Source organism: Sinocyclocheilus rhinocerous, unplaced genomic scaffold (genome assembly GCF_001515625.1).
Source record: "Sinocyclocheilus rhinocerous isolate Xijiao unplaced genomic scaffold, SAMN03320098_v1.1 scaffold711, whole genome shotgun sequence".
Taxonomy (NCBI): domain Eukaryota; kingdom Metazoa; phylum Chordata; class Actinopteri; order Cypriniformes; family Cyprinidae; genus Sinocyclocheilus; species Sinocyclocheilus rhinocerous.
The window spans coordinates 751,877-762,513 of NW_015641018.1; the positions used below are offsets into that span (position 1 = coordinate 751,877).

General features: G+C 36.4%; 2 protein-coding genes across 3 annotated transcripts; both read right to left on the minus strand.

Moving 5' to 3' along the window:
- Positions 1-807: 807 nt before the first annotated feature.
- Positions 808-5,366, minus strand: hmces (5-hydroxymethylcytosine binding, ES cell specific). Of its 2 annotated transcripts, none has more exons than XM_016570156.1 (7): positions 5,286-5,366; positions 3,140-3,345; positions 2,927-3,070; positions 2,158-2,337; positions 1,915-2,069; positions 1,627-1,819; positions 808-1,132 (listed from the first exon to the last, which is right to left on the minus strand). In XM_016570156.1, the coding sequence occupies exons 2-7, from the start codon at positions 3,326-3,328 to the stop codon at positions 932-934; spliced, it is 1,062 nt and encodes a 353-aa protein (XP_016425642.1). In that variant the 5' UTR covers positions 3,329-3,345; positions 5,286-5,366; the 3' UTR covers positions 808-931. The 2 variants fall into 2 exon arrangements, with proteins under 2 accessions (XP_016425642.1, XP_016425641.1); XM_016570155.1 differs by lacking the exon at positions 5,286-5,366 and adding an exon at positions 4,850-4,990.
- A 167-nt stretch (positions 5,367-5,533) lies between these two features.
- LOC107753868 (transcriptional adapter 3-like) lies at positions 5,534-10,394 on the minus strand (the record flags this gene model as incomplete). Its single annotated transcript, XM_016570140.1, has 7 exons — positions 5,534-6,447; positions 6,758-6,949; positions 8,572-8,672; positions 8,768-8,871; positions 8,980-9,112; positions 9,261-9,366; positions 10,288-10,394. Coding segments are annotated over 7 exons (936 nt in total), but the record flags the coding sequence as incomplete, so codon positions are not given.
- Positions 10,395-10,637: the final 243 nt, after the last annotated feature.

Genomic DNA, 10,637 nt, shown 5'->3' on the forward strand with positions numbered 1-10,637 from the left:
ATACACTACACACTGAATACTTGGCAAATGAGCTGTTAACTGTCTTAAAGAAATTCCCAAAACTGTACTCCCCCTCAGGCCATCCAAGATGCAGTTTGTTTTTCATTGAAAGAACAGATTTGGAAAAATGTTGCCTTCCATTACTTGCTCATCAATGGATCCTCTGCAGTGAATGGGTGCCGTCAGAATGAGAGTTCAAACAGGTGATTAAAAACATCCACAAGTACAGTAATCCACACGTCTCCAGTCCATCAAATAAAGTCTTCTGAAGTGAAAAGCTGCATGTCTGTAATAAAACCAATCAAGACGTTTTTAACTTCAAACCATTGCTGCTGGATAAAATAAAAGTCCTCTATGAATAATACTGCTTTCTCTGGTGAAAGTCATCTTGTCTGAATCAGGAGAGAAATAAGCACAGATCAAGCACTGGTCACAAGCAAAAACAGTCCAAATCAGTTCTAAACAATTATGATGGATTTTTACGTGAGAGGACAAGTGGGTTTTTTCCACTGAAGGAAGCCTTATTACGGATTATGGACTCGTATTTTGGCCAGAAGTTAAAATGTTTCAATAATAGTTCATTTGTTTCTTACAAACACGCAGTTTTTCAATTCACAAGACATTATTTGATTAATTCACTTAATTAAGTTTTGTAGATTATTGTGATGTTTTTATCGGGTGTACTCATTCTGACGGCACCCATTTACTTGCACAGGATCCACTGGTGAGCAAGTGATGTAATGCACATTTTTTTCAAATCTGTTTTGATGAAGAAACCTCATATACTGTACATCTTGGATGGCCTGAGGTGAGTACATTTTCAGCAATTTTTCAGTTTTGGGTGAACTACTACTTTAACAAAACATTTTTAGGCATGTCAAGGAGCATTTTCAATCTTTTGGTCATTCTGAAGAACATTGTGACTCTGTTTTCAAGTTCTTGGTTTCTTTCTGGAACCCGATCCCAGCAGCCACTGCAGGAGAGGCCCAGCCGGCTTGGTTTGCTTCTCTGCTGCAGACTTTTCTTCAGGTGCTTTAGCTGAAGTGTCTTCATCAGGATTCTTCCTCTTAGTGGGCGAGGCCGTTTTCAGCCAGCTCGTCATCATTTTACTGCTGGCTGTAGGTTGAACGGTCTAAACAGGGCATAAGGCGGGAGGTCAGTATTTAAACTAATCAAGAATTTCACATTCATATATGTCAAAGATTTTAATAATGGTTTGTGATCTTTATTATCTTTTCAAATGTCTGTAATGTATACATTTCATTTATTCTTGTCCCAGACCCAGAACATAAATCCTAAACTATGTAAATTCATTATAAAAATATGAACACATTACCATCCAAAGGTTTGGGGTATGTAAAGTCATTTATAATGTTAAAAATATTTCTATTCCAAATAAATGCTGTTATTTTCAACTTACTATTCATCAAAGAATCAAGAAGAGTAAAGAGTAAAGGCTGCAGAAAATTCAGCTTTGCCATCACAGAAATAAATTGCATTTTAAAATATATTCAAATGGAAAAGCCATAATATTTTTTTACATTTAATAATAGAGGACAAATGAATAAACTAGTGTAAAGACAGTTTTAAGTGCATTCGTTTTCTAAAAATGACCAAACGTTTCACCTTCTTAACTGTGGGGTCTACAGGCTGCAGACACTCTGGAGAGTTGTTGCGGGAATTGTTGACCAATGAGGAGACGGGGTGAAAGGTTAAGGAGGACTTTGGCTGCAGTAATTTCATTGCTTCCAGTGACTTCACTTCTCCAAAGTCCAACCACCGTCTTACCTCATCCTCTCCGTCCAGCACAGCCGGCATCCTGTTACACAACACATTAACTCAAGCTTCATTTGACTCAGTACAAAAGTTGTATGACTCTGTGAAAACTCCATGAATCATATTTATGCACTCAACCTGTCATGGATGCTTTGAAGATTTGGAGAGGAGTCTACAGTAATAACACTGTAAGTATACAATGTCTCTCCACCACAAGGAGGAGTCCAGGAGTCAAAGAGCCCTGCTATTGTCAGCAGACGCCACCCTGTCCAGTCACTGTCGTCCTGATCACTCTGTAGACAAGTGGAGGAATAAACAGACGAGTAAGGCCAGGCATAAGTTAACAAATGTACTTCTTAAGACTGTCAGACTTGGGCTAACCTCTCCTTGGTCCAAACTTTGGTCACTTTTTGTTTTCTGTGCATTCTGTTGACTAGGCACTTGACCTCCTTGGCTTTGAGGGAAGTAAATGAAGAAAGGCTGTTTCTCTTTCTCCGTTCGCCTCCATTCATAGAAGCCATCGGCTAGAACGACACAGCGCTGTCCTTTCAGAAGAGGATCCTGTACAATAAGTTTTCAGCAACAAGTCATATGTCTGTCCACAGACTATTAGAAGATATTTGATGTTTAATACATAGTAGAGTGCTACAGAGCCTGTCCACTTTTTTTCACAAGTGTTTTTTTCTGATTCAATTTTCTATATATCATTTTTTAAATATATATAATGTTTATTGGAAAATATGCATTTAATTACAAGTAGTTTGAAATTTTAGTTTGCTTCATAGGAGGGGGAGTCTGCTAAAATGTTTTCCTTTTTTTTTCTCTCCGTAGGATGTCTGCAGGATCATGGGTAATTTAGTGTTTCACCAGTAATTCTGCTATTAAACATCATTATTTAAAAAAAATTTAAATATGTTGAAATAATGCAGGTCGATGGCATCAATGAAAGTATATAACATAAAGGTCTGTCTTCAGTGGTTTATAAGTTATTGTTAAAAACCAAATTCCCAATGGAACAAAAATGAATGAGAATTTTACTTCCTGTTGCACTCTATTATGTTGAGCTGAACTTTGGACCAATGAGATTTCTCTGTGGGCGGGGCTACACATTTCACTGCTCATGTGGAATGAATGAGGGTGTCTTATATACCTTGTAAGACTTCTTTTCTAGCAGGCTCTCACTGCGACAGTTAGAGGTGTTGTACTGCATCTTACTGGGGTCATTCTCTCTGAACCACCCCGGGACGAGACCCCAGCGCATCGCTGCCAACACACACTCATCTACCGGGGCATCCTATGGAAAGCGCTTCATTAAACAGCTGTTCTTCAAGAACAAATGTTGTGCATATATGTTTTGACATACCTTGTTGAAGTGTCTGTTGGACAGCAGTACAGGGCTGAAGGACTGAGGACTCTTGTTGTATGAGGGCCGGTATGTGTCAGTGTCTCCGTCCTTCCATCGGGGCCTGTGTGGTTGTCCCGTCCTGTCTCGATAGCGTGCCGCACGACTGAGCTCATTCGGCGCAAGAGTGCAAGCCGTTCTCCCACACATTCTGGCACATGCGAAACCTGCGTGACGTCACCACAAATTAAGACAATGCATTTACTTAATGCTTTAAATGAATTATCTTGCTTTGATTTCGCATTTTTTGCTAAAAACAACACAAACACTGGAATTTACGTTTATTTGTATAGCAAATGTTTTTCTATCATTATGTTGAATTTTCAATATGGTACATTTATTTATATTTACTAAATTCTTTATTCACAAATGTAAATGGGCATCACAAAAAAAAATACTTCTACTTATTTTAAAATAGAAATAGGTCACTTAACTTTATTATTTAGAATTAACCAGAAATAACAAAGCAAAATTACTGTACATTACGCAAAAGCCATCTCTTTTAGTTGGTTTATTTACAATTCACAACATTTATGTTATTTGCATAAAGATGCTGATATACAAATCTGTACACTTTCTTTTTTTTAATTAATATTCTTATGTTTATCTTAGTATTTCATTTTTCTATTTTTTTTTCATGGTTAGCTTTGGTTGTGTTCACTGTTCAAAATGTTGCCATAAAAACATTTACTTATCGCAACATGAAGTCATCAAAGCACTTTCTAAATGCACTGGTGTAGTTCTGCCAATCGGTTCTTTCAAACGGTTCGAAAAAGCGATTCAGTGATTCTTTTGTGTCATTACGGAAAACGTCATCGCGCGGTTTCTGACGTTCAAGGAAATCGTCTAATGTCTTGGCTATGAAAGTATGGAATAAAATCGCTGTCAAAAATAATCGTACGTAATTCAAAGCATTTGTGTGTCATTTTAATTTACTCGTGCGTAATTTAAAAGTATTGTATGTAATTCTGTTTTTTGTCAGAGTTGGATTCCAAAATCTACGGCCACGACAGTTTACAGATACGAGATTTTGTGTGTTTGTTAGAGTACAACTCCAAAATGTACGACTATGACAGTTTACAGACACAACGCTTGTTTTCACAACAGCTCTGTTACACGCACGACATGCGAATTGCGACACGAAGTGCGGTGTGCGAAAGGACTGTCAAAAATACGTCATCATTGTCACAGGCATTACTATCCGAGGGAAGATGAATCGATTCCACAAAGTGCGCTTGCGCAAAAAAAAAAAATTTTTTTATAGTAATCCTCAACTTGGCGGGGCGCAAGCGCACTTTGTGGAATCGATTCATCTTCCCTCGGATAGTAATGCCTGTGACAATGATGACGTATTTTTGACAGTCCTTTCGCACACCGCACTTCGTGTCGCAATTCGCATGTCGTGCGTGTAACAGAGCTGTTGTGAAAACAAGCGTTGTGTCTGTAAACTGTCATAGTCGTACATTTTGGAGTTGTACTCTAACAAACACACAAAATCTCGTATCTGTAAACTGTCGTGGCCGTAGATTTTGGAATCCAACTCTGACAAAAAACAGAATTACATACAATACTTTTAAATTACGCACGAGTAAATTAAAATGACACACAGATGCTTTGAATTACGTACGATTATTTTTGACAGCGATTTTATTCCATATGAAAGTTCCTTACTTTTCTTGTAATTCTTGGTTGCCAAACAGTTCTCAGTATATTAGAAATCGGGCATGTGCGAAGATGGTTCTCAGTTGACTCGACAACCGCTCCGACAGTCCACCTCATGAATCGTTCTACCATTTCACCAAGAAGAACCGACTCACATGAACGATTCTTTCGCGGAATTGTAGCTGTCGGGTCGTTAAAACTTGAGCAACATCAGTTTCATCAGTTTCCTTGCTTTAACTTCGTAAGAGGCTGCACGCCGTTTAATTTTACCTCAAAACTTCACCTCAAAGCTTATTTTTCAGGAGGTGAAGCGGCTGGACTGCTACAGTTGCATGCAACGGTTTCTGCACACCCAGAGTTTGCGTCAAAAACTGGCAAACACGATACAGATGCACTAACAGATAATACATACTACGAACAACAAAGTCGTAAAGGACATTCTCACCAGCGCAACAAGTCCTTATTCTGAGGTAAAAGATGTAAGAAAGAGCAGAGAGCAACGATGATACTGTTCACTCACTGAACAAGTGTGTAAACACACGGAATGGCGCCCTCTGTTAGAACAACCTGTCATAACAATTCAAATCAAAGTTTTGCATACAAAATAGAAAAACGGTGATAAAAACACTAATCCAGTAATTAAAAAAAAAAAAAATCGTTTTTATTTTCAAACACACATACATGCAACCGCGATATGATATAAGTTGTTTACAAAATACATAGAACTAAATTCAACATGGACTGAAATAAACGACAGCATATATGAATTTACAAACACAGTATTTCCATGTACAATACCTTTATAAAAAGCTTTATTTTCTTTTAATCATATAAAAACTCAAAATGACCGTGTTCCTGCCGTGTAGTAACAAAATACTATCAACGCTATGACAACAGCTTTCAAGGAACAGCTCACCCAAAAATTAAAATTTTGTCTTTTTTCACCCTTATGTTGTTTCTGTATGATTTGTATTTCTTGTTTGAAACATAAAAGAAGAAATGTCTGTTTTTGTCCACGCAATGAGCTAATGGTGCCCAAAACTGTTTGGTTACCAACATTCTTCAAAATACCATCTTTTATATTCCACAGAAGAGTCAGTGAACGACATGATGACAAGTGTTTCATTTTTGGTGAACTATTCCTTTAACAATATCAATCCACTATGTTAATCAGCTGCATTTGGGAACTGTACATAATGGCAGCAAAAAAAAATAGTGTCAAACACCTTTATTATCACAACTAGTAACGTCAGGTCTTACTTTAGATAGAGAGTAACCAAAAATATGAACATTATATTAAATATTTGTTTACATGTTCTTCAAGTTGTCTGAGTGTTGAAGTTGTCTTTATGAAGTGAACATAACCAACAAACATATTAAAGAAAACACACCACATTATAGCTGCCGGTCATATTTATCCATCTAAGAGTTTGAGAATACTTTCTCTCTCTTTCAAAGCTTTCCAAGCCTGATCTTTCTCTTTTTTCGTTGGAGTGCGTTTCTTTTGCCTGGCTGCCATGATGCGACGGAATGCCTCCATAACCTCGTTATCAGCCACTCGAACCCGCTGTCGAAGCTCCTGTTTTCGCATTTCTTCACGTGCCAACCTGCAAGAACAGGGTGAAAAGTAAAAGGTGACTTTCCTAATCTCACATTAATCCTGGTATTTCACAAAGTATATGGAAAAAAATACTGTACCAAAAGATATATCTAAAAATACACACTTGACTGCTTCAATACAGCGAGCTCTCTAAGTAGTCATCTAAATAAAACTATAGAAAGAAAATCATAACTTGTCACATCAGACTGCTCCCTCTAACTCTTTGAAAGATTACAGGCTTATTTTCACCAGCTAGTCTTCATCTTGTGCTGACAGCAGTTTTGATCTGGATCTGAGGCTCTTTGGCTGAGACTCACTTGAGCAGCTCCTGCTTGCGCGAGCGGTTGTGTGCGGTTAGCGCTTTGAGTTCAGCCTGTCTTTTCTGCAGCTCGGCCAGCACCTCGTCTTCAGACTCTCCTCCGACACCTTGCCTCTCATCAGAGTCCAGCAGCCCCTGAGACACCAGCTCCTCTCTTATACGAGCCTCCAGAGAGCGTGTGTGAGGCACACTGGGAGCAACAGAACACGAGAAAATTACCTCTTTACTTTATTCATGTACACTAGGGCTGTGCAATATATCGAAATATCGCAAATGTACATATCGCAATATGCATATCGCTACAGCTTGCAATATTTGGGGCCATGAACAAAAGACAAAGAGAAAATCACTCACTGCTCTTACCTAAATAACTTTTGTAGCTTAAATAAGAATCAGTGCATATTGAATTCATAGAGTAAATACTAAGCAGTGTTTATTAGAATCAGAATCAGAATGGGCTTTAATCACTACTTAAGTGTGCGCAAACACAAGGAATTTGTTGTGGTTTTACAGGAACATACATACATACAAATAACCATATATATATGACACAAGATAGTTATAGAAGTTCACAGAACTGACTCAGCAACAGCTGAGTAAAACGGTTTCATCTGAGCATGTGGCACTTTAAGCATTATCGTATCGCATATCGAATATCGCATTATTTAATGAGTTATCGCATATCACATTTTTCTTCAATATCGCACAGCCCTAATGTACACCATAACTATTTTAAAGAAAAAGTATTGAAATAATAATTCATCAAAATGCTTTTGAAACAACTTTCCTTTATGGACGATGTCACCCAGGCAATATAGGCTATTGAATAATGTTCATCAATAACCAAATATCTAGTTTTCCTATATTCTGGTCTACTTATCACTATTCAATCCTGATGGATAAAATACATGTTTTTCCCCTTACTGAATACTTATGAAAAATGCATCACATTATAGAAGTAAAATGAGTTGGGAGTGCTGATTCATGTTGACTATAAAGAGTAAAAGATAGAGAGAATGAAGATTGCCAATTTAGCTAAAAAGGGAAGTCAATGGGAAAAAAAAAAAAACTATTTTTCAAAATCAACTAGCTGGTGGGTTGCCTGAACAGCTAGTTAACTAATCAATCGTAATTGCCCCTAAATGATTAGACCGCTTTCATAAGATGCGTTGTATTGGAATACAGTTTGACAAAGCACAACAAAATAAAGTGCTAAAACAGAGTAATTTTAACTTGACATGTCATCTTCAAAGAAAACAGTGCCAAAAACATCCACCTGAATGTGAAAGTACTGCTGGTGCTACTTATTTAGAAAGAATACACTAAAATGATCAAAAGTGACAGTAACGAGTTATAATGTTTACAAAATATTTCTATTTCAAATAAATGCTGTAATATTATACTTTCTATTAATTAAAGACTCTTAAAACATTAAATTAAAAAAAATCTTTTTCTTAGCACAACTGTTTTTGAGCATTAAATCAGCCTATTAGAATGATTTCTGAAGGATCATGTGACACTGAAGACTAGAGTAATAATGATGCTGAATATTCAGCTTTGCCATCACAGAAATAAATGAAATTTTCAAACATATTAAAATTGAAAATTTCTTTTAAATCGTAGTAACATTTCACAGCATTACCGGTTTTTTATTGTATTTGTAGATCAAATAAATGCAGACTTGGAGAGCAGAAGACATGTATTTCAAAAACATTAAAAAAAAAAAATCTTACCAACCCAAACTTTTGAATGGTAGTCTAAATAAACATGTAAACATCACTAACTGACTAAATCATAAAATAAAACATTTACCTGAAGGCTTTACCCTGGCTACGAGGCGATGTACCAGCCCCATCATCCTTCCCTGGAATGTCTGGAATGGGGGAATCCTCCATAGGGGATATTATGTTTTCCTACATATTTGAAAAAGGATATGACTAAAACATAAGCTGAGCTGACTAAATATTGCACAACTTGTACTTATTTTAGCACATGATGAGTCACTGACCTCAACAAGTGCTTGTAGAAGCCGCTGAGTAAGAGGGCCAAAAGGACAGCCGTCCTCTGGAGGTTCATGCTGAGACTCCGATTTCTTCAGTAAGGCATCTACATCTGCACAAACCAGAATAGTAGAAGATAAAAGCAACAGATTTAAGGCTAGACGCAACAAAAAAAATGACAATGTTGCAACTGGAATCTCATCTTAAATCACACCAATACCTTTAGCATCCAGTTCGGAAAGAGGACCCATCATGCTTTTTTTCTTGTCATTGGCTCTCGCCCCCTCTCTTTGCTCCTCCAACAGGTCCTCTTGAGCCCAGCGTTGGGAATAGTGCTTTCCGAGGGCTGGGATCTTGCAAAGAAAGCCAACAGTGAGTGCTCAGATGTGAACAACCAATACAAAAGCCATATAACATGCATTTCCCTGAATACAGAATCAGTTCAAGGAAAGGAAAGATGCAGTAATGTAGTGCAGGAACTGGTTTCTAAAAGATCTTTACCTTGTAGTATTCAGCTTCATCATCAGGGGGTTTGAGCAGCTCTTCCAGAACTCTGATCTCTTCATTTGTGATGTCTGCACAGTAAGGCTCCACCGAGGCCCAGAATCTGTTTTACACACATATATAACCACAAATGACTAAATACACTATCATTCATCAACGTTTGGGGTCGGTAAGATTTTTTAAATGTTTTTGAAAGAAGTAGTCTCAACAAAACTTTATTTATTTGATCAAAAATACAGTAAAAATGGTATAAGGTATCATAATACTGTGAAATATTACAATTTTACAGTATTACAATAACTTTTTTCTAACTGAATATAAGTGAGCTGTAAGCTCTAATTATCAAAATTAAAACAAAAATTGTTTTGAAATGTTTTACTTTACATGTAATGAATCTTCACTTTTTGAAATAAGTTACAAAAAAGAGAGAACTTTTTCACGATATTCTAATTTTTTGAGATGCACCTGTATTTTAAAATGTAATTTATTCCTGAATTTTATCAGCCATTACTTCAGTCTTTAGTGCCACATGATCCATGTATTATTATTATCAATGTTGAAAACAGCTGTGCTTCTTATATTTAATAGTATTGTTCTGTTTTTAAGTAGTAGTATTCAATAATATTCATATTTTTATGTTACATTTATTCATATTTTCGTGGAAAACAAGATATATTTGTTTGGTAAAATAGGAAGTTTAAAAGAACCGCATTTATTTTAAAAAAGAGAAATCTTGTGTACATTTTTGTCTTTACTGTCAATTTTGATCAATTTAATGCTTTTAATTGCTGAATAAAATTTAAGGCTTTTATCTGTGTTTAAATTATATTTGATCTGTATTTAAATAAAAATCTTTGACTGAATACTCATAACTTAATATGTCTCCTCTGGAATCAATAAAGCATGAAATGGGAAAAAATTTATATCTAGGGTTTCTGTAGGGGACATGATGGCAAAACCTGATCTGTATCTTATATCAGGTTATTCTAATAAATATACATTATGCATCTCAGTTTCAACAAACCTGTTGGGAGCATCATTTTTAGGGTTGCGGGGTATATCTTGGGGGTCGACTTCAAATTCAAAGTCTTGGACCTTGGTCTGTATGTTCTTAGACTTCGGTCTACCTGGCCCACAGTCCTTGAGTTCACTCATCCTCTCATGAACAGGAACCTATATCTGAAAAAAAAAAAACACAATATTAAAAAAGGTCAGGGTTGTGTGGTCATGTGATAAAAGCATGATTGCAAGTAAACAGTTGAGATAATGCAAGCAAACCCAGAAGAGATGGAAGTAGATGTTATTTATAAGATTTTATAGGTGACAACTTAAATTTTTATGCATTGCATCCCTGTAATTTCTTTCACTCTGTTA